General features: G+C 41.9%; 1 protein-coding gene across 1 annotated transcript; it reads left to right on the plus strand.

Moving 5' to 3' along the window:
• Positions 1–1,901: 1,901 nt before the first annotated feature.
• Positions 1,902–18,982, plus strand: rps3a (ribosomal protein S3A). Its single transcript, XM_043699641.1, has 6 exons — positions 1,902–2,023; positions 5,957–6,060; positions 7,691–7,878; positions 9,449–9,657; positions 16,104–16,213; positions 18,827–18,982. The coding sequence occupies exons 1-6, from the start codon at positions 1,962–1,964 to the stop codon at positions 18,949–18,951; spliced, it is 798 nt and encodes a 265-aa protein (XP_043555576.1). The 5' UTR covers positions 1,902–1,961; the 3' UTR covers positions 18,952–18,982.
• The last annotated feature ends 1,576 nt before the right edge of the window (positions 18,983–20,558 follow it).

Consider the following 20,558-nt stretch of genomic DNA (forward strand, 5'->3'; position numbering starts at 1 on the left):
CACCTGAAGTGAAAAACCAACATTGCTGCAACATCTCCATTAACTCTTGTCATGATTTGGACACTTTATCATTAGCACCAGGCCAGGTTCACAGGAGGGTTGCAGGAGGCTATGTCAGGGGCAGCACTGGCATATCTAAAAAAAAAGTGTCAACTTAGTGAAGTTACCAAACAGGACGTTTTTTACACAAAGGGTGGTATGCCTATGGAATGAGCTGACAGCAGAAGTGGTTGAGAAGGGTACATTAACAACATTTAAATGACATTTGGATAAATACATGGAGAAGAAAGGGTTAGAAGGATATGACCCAAGTGCAAGGAGATGGGATCAACATTGATGGACATTTTGGCTGGTGTGGACCAGTTTGGGCCAAAGGGCCTGTCTCTGTGCTGTAGGACTCTATGACTACTTGCATGTCAAACAGTATAAGCAGCTAAGTGAACCCACAATGAACAGATCAGATCTAAGTTCTGCAGTTCTGTTACATCTGGTTGTGAGTGGTCCACCTTTTGGTCTATAACATAGTGTTGTGCGATTTCTAACTTTATTACCTCTTGTGTCCCTGCTACAAAATTTGCACCTCAAAATATACATGATGCTAAAACCTGTTTACAAAAACAAAAGGGATTACAGTGATACCAATTACCAAGGCATTTTTTTAAATACTGTGTTAATAGCTCGCTCTGACCAAATTGCAGACCCTGGCATCAAACCTCTTTCTGTAATCTCAGGTGTGGTTTCAGAGTTGGTAGATCAAATGTTGATATGATTTTCTCACTTCAGCAATTACAGGAGTAGTGCCATGATCAGGGTGGACCATTCAATGTTGACTTTGTAGACCTCAGCAGGGCTTTCAAGCATATCCGCACACTCAGACCCTATAAACCACTGTGGACAATACGTTGCCCTCGTGTCAGTCATTTCTTCATTCCATGAGAATATTCACAGTTTCATAAATTACAATGGAGCACCCATGGCACCGTTTAATTAAACGGGAAGCAACTTATAAAGGATACAGGGAAGGTTTACCAGGGTGTTACTACAAGTGAGGAATTTCAGTTATGAGGAATGACTGTTCAAGTTAGAACTGGAACTCGATTTGGAATCTTAGCTCAGGAGCAGATAGATTTGCACTATTGTGAACTTGAGACGCTGGACAGGGAGAGGAGGGAGAATGGAATCAATGGCTATGGAATGCTATGCACGGGAGGGACAGTTGTCTAAATGCTTAAGTTGTTGAAACTGAGTGTACCTGAATGGATTGCTCTACTGTCTAAGTGGCATCAATGGACTGTTTCTCATTCTATTTCTGATCTTCACCCTTTACTGAAACAAGACTCCACTAAGACAGGTTTTATCTATGATGTGAAGGTGTCGGTGTTGGACTAGGATGGACAATGTTAATAACCTCGGAACACCAGGTTATATTCCAACAGGTTTATTTGAAAATGCAAACTAACGAAGGAGGGTTGTGCAAAGTTAAACTTGCACCAACACCAGGTTATAGTCCAACAGGTTTATTTGAAAGTGCAAACTAATGAAGGAGGGTTGTGCAAAGTTAAAACTCGCACAACACCAGGTTATAGTCCAACAGGTTTATTTGGAAGCACTAGCTTTCGGAGTGCTACTCCTTCATCGCGTGGTTGCCCGAAACGTCGATTTTCCTGCTCCTCGGATGCTGCCTGACCTGCCGTGCTTTTCCAGCACCACACTCTGATCTAGACTCTGGTTTCCAGCATCTGCAGTCATTATTTGCACCTATCACTGAACCTTCCTGCGCGCTTCCCTCTCCAGCAGTTCTGCGCAAACTCCGACAGAGCGCCTCCTTCCTGGTCAATCCCAGTGTGACGTGAACCTCCCGCACCCTCGCGCGATTTCCGGGTTCGCCCCCCCTCCCCCTCCGTGATCCGCCGAAGTCTCGCGCGAACTCCTCCCCTTTCTTTTCCAGCTCCGCGAGCAACATGGCTGTCGGCAAAAACAAGAGGCTGACCAAGGGGGGCAAAAAGGGCGCTAAGAAGAAGATGTAAGTGAGTTAAAATCGGGTGGGAAGCCACCCGCAGATTCTCATCGGCACGATTCCCGCGCGGTATGGGACCTACGTGCAGGGATGGCGGCGATATTCAAGGGATGGTGAGGACGGGCTGTGGGGCGGAAAGGGAGTCGCGGGCCGCTGGGCCTGGGCCTGGACCTGGACCGAGAGGCTGCCCCCCCCGCCTCATTACTGGCGACTGGAAAGCCCTTTCGCTGGGGGTGGTTTAGGACCACTGGCAGGGAACACAATTCAAAGGAAGTGTCCAGTTGTGCGAGTCTGGGCCGGTTTAAAGCTTGGAAATGCGAGCGGGGGTTTCCCGGAGCATGCTGGGCACCTCCGGGGTCAGTTCACTTGTTTGTTTTTTTAAAAAAAAGCAAAAGCTTGCATCGTTTGGAGGAGTCTTGCAGGTGCAGCCGTTCCGGAGATCCGGAGAAAATGCGGCCTGGCCAGGGCGCTCTCTACTTTTTGCATGAGATCTGTGATCTCGTGGCCTGGCACATCCCCAGTTTATCATCAGCACCAGGCCAGGTTCGCAGGGGGCTATGTCAGGGGCAGCACCGGCATATCTAAAAAATAAAGTGTCAACTAGTGAAGTTACCAAGCAGGACGTTTTTTTACACAGAGGGTGGTATGCATGTGGAATGAGCTGACAGCAGAAGTGGTTGAGGAGGGTACATTAACAACACTTAACACTTAAATGACATTTGGGTAAATACATGGAGAAGAAAGGGTTAGAAGGAAATGACCCGAGGGCAAGGAGATGGGATCAGCGTTGCTGGACATTTTGGCTGGTGTGAACCAGTTTGGGCCAAAGGGCCTGTCTCTGTGCTGTAGGACTCTATGACTACTTGCATGCCAAACACCATAAGCAGCAAGTGATTGGGCTAAGTGAACCCACAATGAACAGATCAGATCTAAGATCTGCTTGTGAGTAGTGGTGGGCAATTAAACAACTCCATTGGAGGAGGAATCTCCACAAATATCTCCAGTGATGGAAGAGCCCAGTACGTAAGTGCAAAAGAGAAGGCTGAAGCATTTACGTTGATCTTCACCCACAAGTGGATAATTGATCTTGGTCTCCACCAGTGGTCCCCAGCATTACAGATACCAGTCTTAAGCCACTTGAGTTCACTCCACATAATCTCGAGAAATAGTTAGAGACATAGGATGCGGCAAAGCCTATGGACCTTGACAACATTCAGGTAATAGTATTGAAGACTTGTGCGCCACAACTCGTCAATCCACAAACCAAGGTCTTCCAATACAGTTACAACACTAGTTTCTACCTGACAATGTGGAAAATCCCTGATGAAAGGCTTTTGCCTGAAACGTCGATTCTCCTGTTCCTCTGCTGCCTGACCAATTGTGCTTTTCCAGCACCACACTCTTCAACTTTGATCTCCAGCACCTGCAGTCCTCACTTTCTCATGATATGGAACGTTGTCGAAGTATGTCCTGGACATAAAAGGCATAACTAATCCAGCGTAGCCATCAATCTACCCTCTATCATCAGTAATGTCACCAAAGGAATCATCAATAGTGCTATCAAGCAACAAATGATTAGCAATAATCTGCTCATTGACACCCAGTTTGGCTTTGCCTGGATCACTCTGGGTAGTGTCCTAGGCCCAGCTATCTTCAGCTGCGTCATCAATGACTTTCTCTCCATAAGGACAGAACTGGGGATTTCACACTAGATTGTGTACTGTTTAAGCAAAAGTGAGTACTACAGATGCTGGAGATTAGAGCTAAGTGTGTGGTGCTAGAACAGTACAACCAGTTGGGCAGCATCCGAGGAGCAGGAAAATCGACATTTCGGGCAAAAGCCCTTCATCAGGAATACTGGATAGCATTTTTGCAGGAGGCAGGGTGGAAGTTGATGTAATCCAGATAGCTGTGGGAGGTTGGACTGTTCAACCTCCTTGTGGGAGCACGAGGTGGCGCCGATACAGTCTTCAACGTAGCGGAGGAAAAGGTGGGGAGTGGCGCCGGTGTAACTGCGGAAGGTAGACTGTTTCACGTAACCGACAAAGAGACAGGTATAGCTGGGGTCCACGTGGGTGCCTATGGCTACCCCTTTTGTCTGGAGGAGGTGGGAGGATTCGAAGGAGAAATTGTTGAGGGTGAGGACCAGTTCAGCCAAACGAATAAGAGTGTCAGTAGAAGGGTACTAGTGGGGACGTTGGGAGAGGAAGAAACGGCTTGGAGGCCCTGGTCATAGCGGATGGAGGTGTACAGGGGCTGGATGTCCATGGTGAGGATGAGGCATTTGGGGCCAGGGAAATAGAAGTCTTGTTGAAGGGTGTGGGTGCTGTCCCGAACGTATGTGGGGAATTCCTGGATCGTGGGGGGTTGGACAGTATCGAGGTATGTGGAGACTAATTCGGTATGGCAGGAGCAGGCTGTGGCGATAGTTCAGCGGGGTAGTCAGGCTTGTGGATCTTGGGTAGGAGATGGAAACGGGTGGTGCGGATTCCCGAACTGAGGTTGGAAGCTGTGGGTGGGAGACCTCCTGAGGTGATGAGGTTGCGTATGCTCTGGGAGATGATGGTTCGGTGTTGGGAGGTTAGGCACATTGTTTAGCACCATTCTCAACTCCTCAGATACTGAAGCTGTACATGTTTAAATGCAACAAGATCAAAACAATATCCAGACTTGGGCTGTCATGTGGCAAGTAATGGGCGGCATGGTGGCTCAGTGGTTAACACTGTTGTTTCACATTGCCAGGGACCTGGGTTCAATTCCCTCCCAGGCGACTCTGTGGAGTTTGCACATTTTCCCTGTGTCTGTGTGGGTTTCCTCCCACAATCCAAAGATGTGCATGTTAGGTGAATTGGCTGTACTAAATTGCCCATAGTGTTCACGGGTGTGTAGGTTAGGTGCATTAGTTAGGGGTAAATACAGGATAATAGGGGAATGGGTCTGGGTGGGTTGGTATAGATATGTTGGGCCGAAGACCTGTTTGCACACTGTAGGGATTCTAATTCTAATTTGAGCCACACAGACGCCAGACTATGACCATCCTCAATAAGAGACAATATAGCCATTGCCCCATGACATTGTGTGTTATCATCACTGAAACTCACTATCAACATCCTGTGAATTACCATTGACCAGAAACGTTACTGGACTTGGCACATGAAACAGTGGCCACAGGAGCAGGTCATAGGCTAGAGATACTGTGGCAACTAACTTTCCTGCTGACTCCCCAGAGTCTGTCCACCATCAACAAGGCAGAAGTCAAGAGTGTGATGGAATTTTCCCCTCTTGCCTCGACGGGTGCAGCTTCAACAACACGCAAGAAACTTGACACCGTCCATGACAAAACAGTCTGCTTGGTTGGCACCACATCCACTTCCCTCCATTTACGCTTAGAAGCAGCAGTGTGTACTAACGACAAGATGCACTGCAGAAAGTCATCAAAAGATTCTCAGATAACACCTTCCTAACACACCACTTCCATGTAGAAGGGCAAAGGCAGCAGATACGTAGGAGCACCACCACCTTCAAGTTCCCCTCTGAGCCACTCACCTTTCGATTTGGAAGTATATAATTCCTTTGTTATTGTTGGATCAAAATTCTGGAATTCCCCTCCTAAGGATGTTTAGGGTGATCGCACAGCAGGTTAACTGCTGCAATTCAAGAAGATAGCTCACCATCACCTTAAGAGTAACTAGGGACAGGGAATTCCCCATGAAGGGCTTTTGCCCGAAACGTTGATCTTCCTGCTCCTCGGATGCTGCCTGACCTGCTGTGCTTTTCCAGCACCACTCTGCTAAACTCTGGTTTCTAACATCTGCAGTCCTCACTTTTACCTACAGGGACTAAATGCTGGCCAGCCCACAAAAGAATCAAAAAAAGTCAGTTGTATAAATCCACAAATTCAGTACTTAACTGAAATCTTGTTTCTACTTCTCTATACAGCGTGGACCCCTTCTCCAAGAAGGATTGGTACGATGTTAAGGCTCCAGCAATGTTTAACATTAGAAATCTGGGCAAGACCTTGGTTACAAGAACTCAGGGAACTAGTAAGTATTTAGATTCTCGGGCATAAGCTCTTAAGCTTTCAGAGAGATTTAACATAAGGTACAGGAGTTGGTATTTCAGCCTCTCAATCCTGCTCCACCATTCAATAAGATCAGGACCAATCTGCCACAGCCCCCTCAACTCCTCTATTTTAAAAGTCTACCACCTTCTCTTGATTACTTTGTAGTGGAGCCTCAGCAGCTCCGAGGTGGAGAGTTCCAGACATTTGCTCTGCTTTGGGAGGTGAAATTCCATTGCATCTCCGTTTTGAATCAGTACCTCTTTGTTCTGTAACTGTCCCCCTTTCAGGATTCCCCAACTACTGGAAACATATCACCATCTACCCTGTCAAGACACTGAAAATCTTGTCCTTCAATAAGTTCTAAGTTAAGAGCTCACCTTTTGGATGTATATGTCGAGAATGGTTGAAAGGCAGGAAACAGTGAGCGTTGATAAGGGGTTCTTTTTCAGATAGGTGACCTATGACTAGGAGTTCCAATGGATGACTACTGGCACTGCAACTATATATATTAATGATTTGGAGGAAGGAAATGAATGTACTATACCCATATTAGCATATTTACAAAAATGGGTGGAAAAGCAGGTAACGAGGGTGCAAACAGTTCACATAGACATTGATAGGTTGAGTAAGTGGGCAAAATGTTGGCAAATGGAATATAAACTGGGAAAATTTGAAGTTCAGTTTGAAAAGGAGAACAAAGCACCATTAAATGGAAAAAAAACTGCAACCCCAAGGTACTTGTGCATAAAACACCAAAGCTAGCCATAAATGCGGCAGATAACTAGGAATGCTAATGGAATGTTGGCCCTTATTTCAAAGGAATTGGAATATAAAACTAAGGAAGCCTTAATGCAACACATCCACTGAGATAAATGCTGAGAAGATGGTTCTTGGGTGAGTCCAGAGCCAGAGGACACATTCTCAGGAATTGGGGGCAGCAATTTGAATGAGATAAAGATTTTTTTTTGAGTGCTGAATATCTCTGGTATTGCTCGCCAAAGAGACCTTGGGCCACAGTCTTTGTAGATTTAAGACTAAGATAGATAAGTTATTGATCAGTTGGGGAATCAAGAGTCATGGGGAAAACGTAGGAGAGCAGATATGAGGAATGTTGGTTCGGTCATGATCCTATGAACATTGGGGCTGAACGGTTTATTTCTCCTGTTCCTATTTCTTAGTCTGTCTACCAAAGTGCAAGCTCTGTTTGTTCCAGTAAAAGCCATCTGCTAAATTTTTAAATTCATTTGCTCAACCTATCAATATCCCCTTGCAGATTCCTTGTCTTCCTTGCACCATGTCCCCTCATCTAGTTTATTTTGAGAGCAAATTTGAATGTGTTACACTCTTGCCCCCGGGTCATTAATATTTTTTAAGCTGGTGAAATAGTTTAAAAGTGCCTTCATCATCATTAAACCTTCTGGGCAGTGGATATGATAATGGGAATGCATGTCATGTTTTGTTTACATCCTGGATAATTCAGTGATAACTAAGTCCATTCTAATGTTTGCTGCAACATGTCCTGAAGAATTTTATAAAATGTAAGGAATATAAATTGAACATCTACCAGCAATATTGTGCTGATTTACCTTGTTTTCTCAATTTTCACATAGAAATTGCCTCAGAAGGCTTAAAAGGCCGTGTGTTTGAAGTGAGTCTAGCTGATTTGCAGAATGATGAAGTGGCCTTCCGCAAATTTAAGTTGATTGTGGAGGACGTTCAGGGCAAAAACTGTCTGACCAACTTCCATGGCATGGACTTAACACGTGATAAGATGTGCTCTATGGTTAAAAAATGGCAGGTAAGATTTAAGTTACATTATGCAGGATTAAAGTTACGAATTTCAGTTTTAGCTTTTCTTTTTTGTTAGCTCAACTAAATTAATTGTTACATATGTGGTTAATATGAAACTATTAGGACTGAAGCAACTGTACCAGAAACTGAATCATCTATATTTCATGCTTTTGTTTAATTCCATGAAAGTACTTGAGTTTGAATAGTGTGTACTTGGTTTCCTTTGGAATTTCTAGCTGCCGGTACCATAGGTTACTGGAAGTGTTTTATCTGTCCTTTTTCTTTTGCTACTGGGGTCATTATATTACTGGAGTATGTAGTTGACTTCATACTTCAAGGTGGTTAGTTGTCTTCAGAATCGAAAGTGAATGTTGGGAAACTGTCTTGGAAGTCTTTCCATAAAACATGAGAGCAGGTGAGAGTCCCATGTTCACCTTTGTGTGACTAATGGGCTTTTCGTGACTTTAAGGATGCAGTGGGGTAAAAATCTTTGCTCTGGAGAAGAGGAAACTACCCAAAATGTATCCATCAGAGAATCATCAGGGTCAGTAAGTAATCTGAACCTGCTGGTGGAAACAAGGTTTTAAGGGAGAGGCTTTCGGAGTAGAGACAAATGGGCAGAAATCATGGGTACTTATGCTGAGTATAGCACTCAGCCTGGCCCTGCTTATACCCCTGCCCCTAAGGCCTGGCGATAACTGCAGGAAATTGGTTTTCAGTAGTACCATCCCACCCTGGTGTTGGATTCCTTGAGGCTCAACAAAGATATGCTTGTTCCTGGTTGACCCGCAGCAGTAACTGTATGAGACTCTTGAATAGACATTCATTACTCTCTTGATCAGCTCATTAGCATCCTGGTACAGAGGTCACCTACAAGTCATTCTGCCCTTGAATTACTAGAATGGAGGGTTGAAAAGTGGTACCCGGTGATTGGTTCAATGCCCATCATCTTTAAATTGGCCATACTGGTGAGGAGAAGGATCAACTTTCTCCATTTAGTCTGTATACTTCAGTGTCAGGAGTGAGAACCTTGGATGATTCATTTCATTTTCTTGGGTATGAGCATTTATTTGGTTAAGGCTAGGTCTCACCACCATCCAGTGAGGCTTAAAGTTGGCACTATCAGCTTGATCACAATGGATTGTGAGACATTGGCCAGAAATTTTATTTCAAGTAATGTTTATCCCTCAGCTAATATTTAAAACTGATGACCTGAACATTTATTATTGCTGCATGTGATTAAGAAGATTAGTTCCTTCATTTCCCATTTTGCAATGGTGTCCACACTGGACAGGCACCTGTTTAATTTCCATTCCCTTATTCCTAACATTGGTGTCACTGAATGTTTCCACTATTGATGCATCGTTATTGCCCAGTTGAATCAGATTACATTTGCAACTTAGAATTGCTTGCATATGTATGCGTATATGATCTTTTAAAAGCCACCCTGGAGTAGTTACAGCTGTTATTGAAATCTAGTTGTATTCAATTATTCTATAGAAATAACTGTCTCAATTTGACAGTGTTATTGTGCATTGAGCTGTTGGAATCATGTTTTCATTTTTTTGTTGATATAGACCATGATTGAAGCCCACATTGATGTCAAAACCACAGATGGATACTTGCTTCGCCTGTTTTGTGTCGGGTTCACTAAGAAGCGCAGCAACCAGATTCGTAAAACCTCCTATGCTCAACACCAGCAAGTTCGTACAATCCGTAAAAAGATGGTGGAGATTATGACTCGTGAAGTGCAAACCAATGACCTTAAGGAGATTGTCAACAAGCTGTGAGTAATCTAACAAACACTTAGTTTGTGATGTGTCTTATACCTCCAGTAGTTCGCTGTCCCCAAATTAAAATTGAATGCAAACTTTAAATATATAAGAACTTCGTCTTGCCAGTAGATGTTTTATGAATTTGGAATCTGAGTAATTACAATTCTGAAGCTATTTCAGCATTGGTTGTTAGTTGCAGATGTAGGGCACTTTATTCCAGGAACTGTTCCACTTGGGTTTTAACCATCTAATGTTCATAACATTAGAGCTAAACGTAGACAAGTTTCCTGGCCCTGATAGAATACATGCTAAGAGTAGGGGGTACTAAGAGGTGGTGGGGCAAAAAGCAAATGCACTTGTGAAAATTTTCCAAAATTCTCTGCACTCTAAGGCAGTTCCTGGAGATTGGAAAACGGCAAATGTCACATCACCGTTTAAAAAAGGAGGTAGACAAAAGTTAGGGAGTTATAGGATGGTTAGCTTAACTTATGTAATGGGGAAAAGCTTGAATCTAACGTCAAGGAAGAAAGCAAGGCGTCTAGATAGAAATTGTCCCATTGGGCAGACACAGTATGGGTTCATGAAAGGCAGGTCATGCTGAACTAATCTACTGGAATTCTATCAAGACATTATGAGAGGGTGGACAAGGGGGACCCAGTAAATAGTGTATCTAGATTTCCAAAAGACATTCAACAAGGTGCTGCACAAAAGGCTGCTGCATAAGATAAAGCGTCATGGGTAATGTATTTAGCATGGATAGAGTATTGGCTAACGTAACAGGAAGCAAAGAGTGGTGTAAATGAGTGCTTTTCTGGTTGACTAGTGGTGTTCCTCCGGGATTAGTGGGACTGCAACTGTTCACAATTTGAATAGGTGATTTGGAGTTAGGGACCACGTGCAGTGTGTCAAAGATTGTAGATGACACTAAGATGAGTGGTAGGGCAACGTTTGTAGAGGACTGTGAAACTTTGCGGAGGGAAATAGTTTGAGTGAGTAGGTAAAGGTCTGGCAGAGTGCAATATTAATAAATGTGAAGTCATTCTTTTGCTAGGAATAACAGTAAAAAGGACTATTATTTGAATGATAAAAAAATTGCAGCATGCTGCTGTGCAGAGGGACCTGGGTGTCCTTGTGCATGAATCACGGAAATTTGGTCTGCAGGTGCAACAGGTAATTAAAAAGGCAGATGGAATTTTGTCCTTCATTGCTAAAGAATTTAATTTTAAAGACAACAGGGAGGTTATGTTGCAGCTGTACAAGGTGCTGGTGAGGTCATACCTGGAGTACTGTGTGTAATTTTGGTTTCTCTACTTGAGAAAGGGTGTACTGGCACTCGAGGGGGTGCAGAGGAGGTTCACTAGCTTTATTCCGGAGTTGACAGGGTTGGCCTATGAGGAAGGACTGAGTAGACTGGGATTATATTCATTGGAATTTAGAAGAATGAGGGGGGATTTTCTAGAAACATATAAAATTATGAAGGGAATTGTTAAGATAAAAGTAGACAGGATGTTTCCACTGGCAGGTGAAATTAGGACAAGAGGGCATCGCCTCAAAATTAAGCGGAGCAGATTTAGGACTGAATTGAGAAGGTACTACTTCACCCAAAGATGATGTCTGGAATTCCCTGCCCAGTGAAGTAGTTGAGATTTCCTCAGTAAATGTTTTCAAAGTTAAGGTACCATTTTGAACAGTAAACAACTTGAATTATGGAGAGAGGGCAGGTAAGTGGAGCTGAGGCTATGAAATGATCAGCTATGATCACACTGAATGGTGGAGCAGGCTCAGAGGGCCAGATGGCCTACTCCTGCTCCTAGTTCTTATGTTTGTATGCATAGTATGTCACATGAGATGTGATTTTCTTATAGGCATGACTGATATAACTGTGTGTTTGTTATGGTGTGCTATAAATCTGAATATCCTGTGTTCACAGAATATCAGAGTTCACAGCTTCAAAAACCATCTGTCCATTATGGCATTAGTTAACCTAGTTGTTAGGTGTCAATGTTTATGGTGGCGTAGTGGTAATGACCCTGGTTTCTCAATGCAGAACACCTGGCCAGTTTTCTGGGGACGTAGGTGCACCTCCCAACATAGCAGATAGTGAAATTTGAATTCAGTGACATCTAGCATAAAGAGCTAATGTTGACCATGTAACCATTTTGTGTTGAAAACTTATCTGGTTCACTAATATCCTGAAGGAAAGGAGTGTTCTTACCTGGTCTGGCCTATGTGTGATTCCAGTCCCATTGCAATGTGGGTGATTCTTAAATTCCCCGAAAGCAATTGGGGAATGTGCAATAAATGGAAATGTGGGCCCAATCAATAATCTTTAAATAGGTATTGACCTTGGCACTGGGGAGGTTGTTTTAGAACAGGCAAACCAGTACAGCAGTCACCAAAAGAGAAAATACTAGAAAATCTCAGCAGGTCTGGCAGCATCTGTAAGGAGAGAAAAGAGCTGACCCGTCAGTTAGACTCGAAACATCAGCTCTTTTCTCTCCTTACAGATGCTGCCAGACCTGCTGAGATTTTCCAGCATTTTCTCTCTCGGTTTCAGAATCCAGCATCCGCAGTAATTTGCTTTTATCCAGTACAGTAGTCATTTGGACAAGTGTTAAATAGTTCTGGACAGCTAGTACAGATTGTTAATGGCAAATCATGTTTAATTTGATTGAGGTTTTTGAAGTAACAAGGTGAATTGAGAGAATAATTTCGGTGATGTAATATTCTCTACGTTAATGGCCTGAACTTGGAGGAATGAGACATGCTTTCAAAATTTGTGGATGACATAGCTTGAAAGTGTTGTAAACAGGAGGGTAGTGATAAAGTTCAAGAGGACACACAGAATGGTGGTATGTTCAGACATGTTGAAGATGAAGTTTAAAGAGAAAAAATAATACTTTACATTTGAATATTAAAAAGAGAACACAATGTAATGTAAACCTGCAATTCTAAAAAGATTGCAAGAACACACCCATGGATCTATATGCACCAATCAAAAGTTGACAAGAATTTTTAGGAATGTAAGGGTGTAGAGTTTTATAAATGGGGATATGGAGTGTGAAAGCTGTTTTGGACCTTCATGTTGCACCTTAAGAAGATCAGTACTGAGGATTTTCAGTTAAAAGGATACATTGGAGAAGTTGGGATTGTGGAGAGATGATTGAGAGGGATTTCACTTGTGTTCAAAGTTATGAAGGATTCATAAAATAGCAAGAAACTGCTCCTGTCAGTAGAAAGGTAGAGAACCAGAGGGCAGTAAGATTGTCAGTATAAACGGCTAAACCGTTATGGAAAACCTTTCCATAGAAAGTGACTAAGATCTGAAATGCGAACACAGAAATTGCATGGGAATGCATTGTCTGAGAGTGTGGTGGAAGAAGACTTAATGGGACTTTTGAAAGTTGAACAAACATCTGAGGAGACAGTTTACAGGGATCAGTGCTGGAGAGGTGGATTAACTGAGTTGCTTTTACAGGATGCTGGTTTGGACATGATGCACTGCGACCACACTAAATTTGCTTGGTGAGGTTATAAAGGGGAAGAGGTTACAGGTTTTGCATGTTGAGCAGGGTGTTTGACAAGATGGGCCAATGAGGAGTCTTGTTGGTGGGAAGACTTTTGCCAACAAATATATGGCAGCTATCCTATGTCTATGGATAAAGTCACCAAGAGGTACTGAAGTTCATGATTTAATAAGTCAGTTACAATAAATTGGTATGGTTTGGTGAGTATGGAACTGAAAGAACAGAAAATTTTAAGAAGGATTATAATTGCTCCTGTCGCAGACTGCAGAGAGCTGAAAGGTGAAGAGAGATAATACCAGTATTATGATTGATGTCATTTTTGATTTGCTTTAGCTGTCTTATTCCATGGCAGTTGTGGAACTTGTTTGGAGAGGTTAAATTAGGTAGGAATTTCAGCTACAGTTGGTCTGTGGCAGTGGGGAATTGGCTGAGATGCGCAGGACGTGGAAGTAGGTTGACTGTTGGTGTGGACGTATAGTCAGAAGTTTATCTCTGGGTTGAATATAACACAAGGTTGCAGTCTTAAGTTTGAGGCAGCAGAATGGAGTCTGGTTGTTTGTAGTGGGGTCGATAGGTATAGTTAGCCTGGATGCTTCCAGCTGGGAAGTACTTGCTAACCTTGATTCTTCAAGAGTTACATTTACAACTTTACCAGTGACCTCCCCCTGTTTCGTTCCTGGTCCTTGTTGTCTCTTCAGTATGGGTATTCAATGCCTCAACATCTCCATTATCACCTAGATAATCTGTAGAACAGAATCCCATCCATCACAATCCTCTGCCTGTTTGAACCTGTACTTGTAATGAATAACATGATTCTGCTGGCTTCCTCCCAAGTTAAAATCTGTGAGTCTTTGCTATGTTTAATTGTAGCATGCATAGAGAGAGTAGTTCTTTCTTTATCCACAGTTCTCACCCTTCTTCCTGTACATTACCTATTGGTTCCAGCTTCTGCCTTTGCCTAAACTGGAAAATATATTCATCGTTGCCTTGGAGTTTCTGCATCGCTTGTTTTTACATGGTCTAAGTCTGACTCTTTCCTTCCATGGCACCTCCATTTGTAGGCATGAGTTGCCATTCGGTACTTCCCTTATACCCACTGTCTCACACAGCAAACTTGATTACTATACTAACCCCCCCCCCTCCCCCCGCCAGCTGCCGCCGCCGCCTGCAGCCAATTCCTGCAAGGAACTGTTTCCACTGTGACATCCTGTGCCTTTTTTCCATCATCCCTAACGCACACTTCCACATCCTGATGGCTTTGTTTCATTATCTACCTTCCACTGTCCACAGTGTCAAACATGTTTCAGATGAAATTGTGATGTGTTTTCGGTTTTGTAAACTATCTTTTGCTATAGGCAATGTGGTGTTCTGTAGTTTGGGATTGCTTTGCTGGGTGCACGTCTGCCCATGAGCTTCCAGAAGCTAATAGTTTTAGTTTTAATCCCACTCTCATTCTGATCTCTGTCAGCCTCCCACACTATTGGAGTTCGCTGAAAGCTTGGGAAACTGCATCTGTCTTTTGCAGATTTGTGAACTCAACACTGATTTCAGTAATTTCAGATTAGAGCCATTGCTACATTTTAAACATGCTGGCAGTGGTTCTGTTTTTGTTGTTTAATCACTCCCACCTTCCATCCTTTCTCACATTTCATTTGTTCTTTGCTTCATGTACTATTCTCTATTTGTTATGTTGGACATTTGTCAGAATTGGTCATATTTAGCAGTAATGTGCAATATTAACCATTTCCTCCTCATAAGTGCTATATGTTCTGCTTAGTGCTTCCATTGTTTTCTGTTTGTTCCCAATTGTTAGTCTTGCAAAATTAATGTTGGCATTTTAAAGATAGACCATAAATTTAAGTCTTTCTATTGACCGACTTTATTGGAGAAAATTGATGTTGGTCTGTGTAACTAGAGATATGCCTTGTCTACCTGCATTAAACCAGGTTATTGTCCAACAGGTTTATTTGAACCCACAAACTTTTGGAGCCTTGCTCATTCTTCAGGTAGCTAGTTAGGTAAAGAAGGAGCGAGGCTCCGAAAGCTTCGTGGTTTCAAATAAACCTGCTGGGCTATAACTTGGTGTCGTATTGTTTTTGACTTTGTCCACCCCAGTCCAATATCGGCACCTCCACATCATGTATTAAATTTGGGTGCCACAGTTGAATGAAGTCAATGTATGTGAATATCGGTTGAGGAAAAGATCAGGCTTTACTGTGCTGCATTGCATCTCTTTTATTAGTCTGCTTTCTGAGGGAATAAGCTATGTGGTAATAATTAGCCAGGGATCTGTAATCAGGGAAGGGATATTATCATGGAGGAATGTGACAAATACATTGATCATTTCCATGCTTGTAATATGACATCGTCCTGCCCTGTTAATCTTCAATGCTGAGCTATGGAGGAAATTATTGGGGTTGTAGAAAAGGAAAAACTTGTCCAGGCAAAACCCTTTTTTGAATTCTAAATCCATGACTGCTTAGTTGTTTACTATGTAAGATTCTGTGCTGCAAGTTCTTGTTACCAATCTAATGTTGAAGATTAATAATACCCTCTGTGGGAGCATGGATAACATTGAGAGAAATTCATTATTTCTATCTTAGAAAATTGCTATTTTAGTGCAGATGAATCTACAGTTACTTGGTAGTTTTGTTGTAGAGAAAATGGCTGCATCACAGTTGCTATCGTTTACTGGTCTAAAACCCACTTGCTTTCTTGGTGGTCTTTGTAATCTAGAATGAACTCTGAAACTTTCAAGTGCAGGCGTGAAGCTGGTGTCTGCCAAGCTTTAAGTTTGGATTTTTAGTAGAGAAGTGTAAAGACTACAATAGGCCTAAACCACACAATATCTAATCTGGGAGTAAGTAGTTTTATTTTTAAATGTTAGTAGTTCCTGTCATGCTCTTAACAGTGTAATGTTTGTGTTTTAGGATCCCAGACAGCATTGGTAAGGACATTGAAAAAGCTTGTCAGTCCATTTACCCTCTTCACGACGTTTATGTGCGAAAAGTCAAAATGTTAAAGAAGCCCAAGTTTGAATGTAAGTCTTGATTATTCTTGTACCTTTTTGTTTGTTGTGGTTTCTATTTTACAAATGCACGAAATCATAAATAGCATTGAACAATATTTAAACACTACCTCATTATAGATTCTAGAGCCAAGAATTAAGAGATTTAATTTGGAGAATTGCATCTTCCCATTTCAGGCTATTCATATTTAAAACATTGGGTGGGAGTCTGTTCCAGATGCCAGTCTCCTATTTTAAAAAAAATTATTCAGCACTTCCTCTTGCAAAGATTTTTTGTGTGTGTGTGGAGGGAAGAATTTATTAAAAGAAACATGAAGAGGTTATGAAAATTGAATGGGAAAAATTAGGTTGCAGTGTTTTTAGAGATGGGAGAGATTTGAGATTGGGTCTCGCGAGAGAACATTTTCAATTTAATGTTTTGGGCATCTTGATGCTTAATGATGGGAAACACAGCAAGTCAGTGTCAAAGACAAAGCTGATACATTTGCATCTGTCTTCAGCCAGCAGTACCAACAGGAAAGTCCATCTCAGCCTCTTCCTGAGGTCCCCAGCATCACAGATGCCAGCCTTTAGCTAATTTTAATTCACTTCATATGATACAGGTAGACAACCCTTTATCCGAAATCGGAAAAGCTCCAAAAACTGAAGGGTTTTTTTGTGAAGCTTTTTTTCTCATTAACAAGGTTGTTTGGTGTGCAAACGGTTAACCCAAATCCACAGCTACTCGATGCTTATCACTCAGGTGCGACGTTTGGGGGTATGGCTCAGCACTGGCAGGCCTCCATTCTGTTTCAGGACCCGTTTTATTTACAGTAAATCTGTTCTTTGAGAAGATTTTTAAAAATTTCACCATCAAACTTATTCTGAAATTCGAAAAAATCTGAATTCCGAAAATCAGCTGGTCCCAAGCATTTCAGATAAAGGATTATGCACCTATATCAAGAAACAGCTGAAGGGCCACGACATTCAGGTAATAATATTGAACATATGTCCTAGAAATTACTTAGAACCTTTTCCAAGTTGTTCCAGTGTAGTTGGGAGCACTGGAATCTACCCAGCAATGTCCCAGTGAATCCAATTATTGCTTCATGACATTCAATGGGATTACATTTGTTGTGTGGATAATGTGGAGGTTGCCTTGCACGGGAAACTGAACTGAACCAGTGATACAGCTGTTGACTAAAAGAGCAAATTATAGACTTGGGATACTGCTTGGAAAAGCTTACCTGACTCCCCAAAGGCTGCCCATCATCTACAAGGTATAGTCAGGGGTGTGATGAAATGCTTCCCACTTGTGTGGATGAGTACAGTTCCAGCCACCCTCTAGAAGTTTGAGAGTACCCAGGACGAAGCAGCCAGCTTGATTGACACCAAATAAAAGGATCCACAAACATTTATTCACTCCATCACCAACTCCGTATTAGTGTGTTATCATGTGGTACAAAAATTTACCAAGGCTCCTTAGCACTTGTCACATGCCAAACCACTTCCACCTAGAATAACAGGGGTAGCAGATAACATGGGAATGCCACCATCTGCAAGTTCCCCTGCAAGCCATTCACTGTACTGACTTGGAATGGTATTGTTCAAATCTTGTTGCTGCGTCATAATCCTGGAACTACCTTTCAAATTGCATTGGGAATGTCCCTGCACCTGGTCGATTGCAGTGATTTGCAAAGGTGGCTTGCCAACATCATGAGCACTATTAGGGATGGGCAATTAATGCACAGCTCGTGAATGAGTATGATTTATTTGACTACTTCTATGTATCCTCATTTTGTGTTCCAGGTTTTGTATATATTTTGTTTACCGATACCAACACAAGCTATCTACCTTTCATTGAGATCATGACTAATAAAATTGTTGTCTTAATTGAACTTTACTGTTGCCTTCTCTCTTGCGCTCTCTCTTTCTCGCTCTCTCGCTCACTCCCTCTCCTCTCTCTGCCATGTTTAACCAAAATGGTTGGGTTAGTAGACAAACGGTTAAAACCCTCTAAGAATCCTTGAGATATACATCATGGAAGCAGACCCTTAGGTCCAATTTGTCCTTGCTGACCGATATCTTACACTAATCTAGTCCCATTTGACCCATATGACTCCAAACCCTTCCTATTCACATAATCATCCAAATACCTTTGCAATATTGTAATTGTACCAGCCTCCATCATTTTCTGTGGCAGCTCATTCCATTCAGGCACCACCGTTTGCATGAAAAAGTTGTCCCTTGGTTCCCTTTTAAATCTTGCCCCTCTTACCATAAACCTATATCCTGTAATTTTGAACTCTGCCACCCCAGGGAATAGACCATGTCTGTGCACACTACACATGTCCGTCATGATGTATAAACCTCAATAAGGTCACCCCTCAGCCTTTGAAGCACCTGGAAAATAGCCCCAGCCCATTCAGCCTCTCCTTATTTCTCAAACCCTCCAACCATGGCAACATCCTTATAAATTTTCTCTGAACCCTTTCAAGTTTACAATAAACTTCTGTCATTTAATCATGAGGTGAGTGGACAAATGTCTAAAACACTTTGTTAAAAGATTAATCTGTAAATTGTGAATTTTCATTTGCCAATTGAGCTGACCTAATTAAGGTAATTGAAAAAAATGCTTTCTTCCAGTGGGCAAACTGATGGAACTGCATGGTGAAGGAGGAAGTGGCTCAGGCAAACCATCAGGTGAAGAAACTGGTGCTAAAGTGGATCGAGCTGATGGATATGAACCCCCGGTTCAAGAAACTGTCTAAATATGTATAATAAAACATTTCTTTGACCATATTTTCTTTAATTTAATTTAATATAATTTTAAATTTTAAAATGGTAACAGTGAGCCAAGCCAAATTTATGCACACCACCCTCCGAATATAATGTTTGAACCCAGCTATCTCACTGGTGAATCTGACCTTATCCTATCAGTGTGAATACGGGACTTACTGAGTGCAGTGATCTGACCAGGGCATAAATGCAGCTGAAATGTAAATTCCCCTTTTGTGACCCATCATGCTTGAGTTAACGACCAGCATTACATTAAACATTTTGTTTTTAATACCCCATTTTCTTTTCTTCTTGGTTCTTGCTGAGAAGATATTTGTTGTTGATGGCCTGGACTTGCTCGTGGTAAACACTGTTTGCCCACTCCACCTGTAGTACTTCATGTAAACTGTTTGCATCTCCTGTCCTTCCAAGCCTATATTATGGATCTTTTGATGCATATGATTTCCATCCTGTCCTTGCCTTTTAACTGAGATGAGTTCGTAAAGATTCAGCTGCAAGTTAGAATGTTCACTATCTCGTAACTGTGACCTTTTCAAATAAACTGCTTTTTTGAGATTTAAATATAGGTGACAAAAGGATCAATTATAAATTTAATATCCTCTCCTGGTTCTGCAAAGATTAATGTTCAGTGATTAAACCCTTAAACTTGCCCTATATTTTTAATGTGTTATAACTTGGTCCTATATAAGATGGAAAACCCTTGATTGAAATGCTATTTTTGATACTAAGACAAAGGTTAATTAGGTGTTCAGTGCATCATTAAATTGCACTAACCATCTTTCATGAGTGACAAATTGCTATTAAAGGTCTGGTGTAGTATTTGCAGCTACAGAAAATATTACTTTCACTTCATGGCATAAAGCAATCATTTGCATTAAGCATAAAAATGTTATATCTCGACACATACCCTAATAATAATCATGCAGACCTATGCATGATGGTAACTAATGATGCATGCATCTTGTATGGAATAATTGATAATCGCATATTTCGCAGCCCAGGGAATTAGGATTCAAAGAACCTAGTGATGAAGATATCTTGTAAAGGTGATCGTCGAAGGTCATTTTCAGGCCTTTGCCAATGTCTCTATGAGTAGCTCATTGGGATTAGGGTTAATGTTTTGTATTTTGACCAGTCGACTCAACTGAAAATGATCTATTTAGGTGGTAACGTTAATATCAAGTTTCTTTCAGATCTAGCAAGTCAGATGTATGGATTATATGCTAGACTGGATGACTAATTGCAAAACCTAAAACCTGCTGCCTTCAGTATGCTGCAGCTCATTTGTGTAGGGCTATAACCAACACTGAAAACCCATCTGCTCCTACAATGGAACATTGACTGCATTACATAAAATCAATGCATTTGACTGTTGCAGTCTCCTGATGAGCTACTATCAAGCATCATTTAATGGGGGATACCACACAAGCTTTTGTGGTTTGAAAGAAGCTGATGACAAAGTTCAGTCCTGTTGTGTTGAGCCTTTCAGATGCAGAGCTTCCTGCAGAAGGCACATGTAGGTGATAGCATGCCATGCCATGTGAAGATACCTGGCATTGGTATTCACATGTTTGCAGTT

Source organism: Chiloscyllium plagiosum, chromosome 1 (genome assembly GCF_004010195.1).
Source record: "Chiloscyllium plagiosum isolate BGI_BamShark_2017 chromosome 1, ASM401019v2, whole genome shotgun sequence".
NCBI lineage: Eukaryota > Metazoa > Chordata > Chondrichthyes > Orectolobiformes > Hemiscylliidae > Chiloscyllium > Chiloscyllium plagiosum.

What these genes read in the sequence shown, in the direction of transcription:
- rps3a (XM_043699641.1), top strand. Translation starts at nt 1,962, where the DNA reads ATGGCTGTCGGCAAAAACAAGAGGCTGACCAAGGGGGGCAAAAAGGGC. An exon ending in AAGGGCGCTAAGAAGAAGAT is followed by an intron (nt 2,024 to 5,956) that starts GTAAGTGAGTTA and finishes TTCTCTATACAG; the next exon opens with CGTGGACCCCTTCTCCAAGA. An exon ending in AAAGAAGCCCAAGTTTGAAT is followed by an intron (nt 16,214 to 18,826) that starts GTAAGTCTTGAT and finishes GCTTTCTTCCAG; the next exon opens with TGGGCAAACTGATGGAACTG.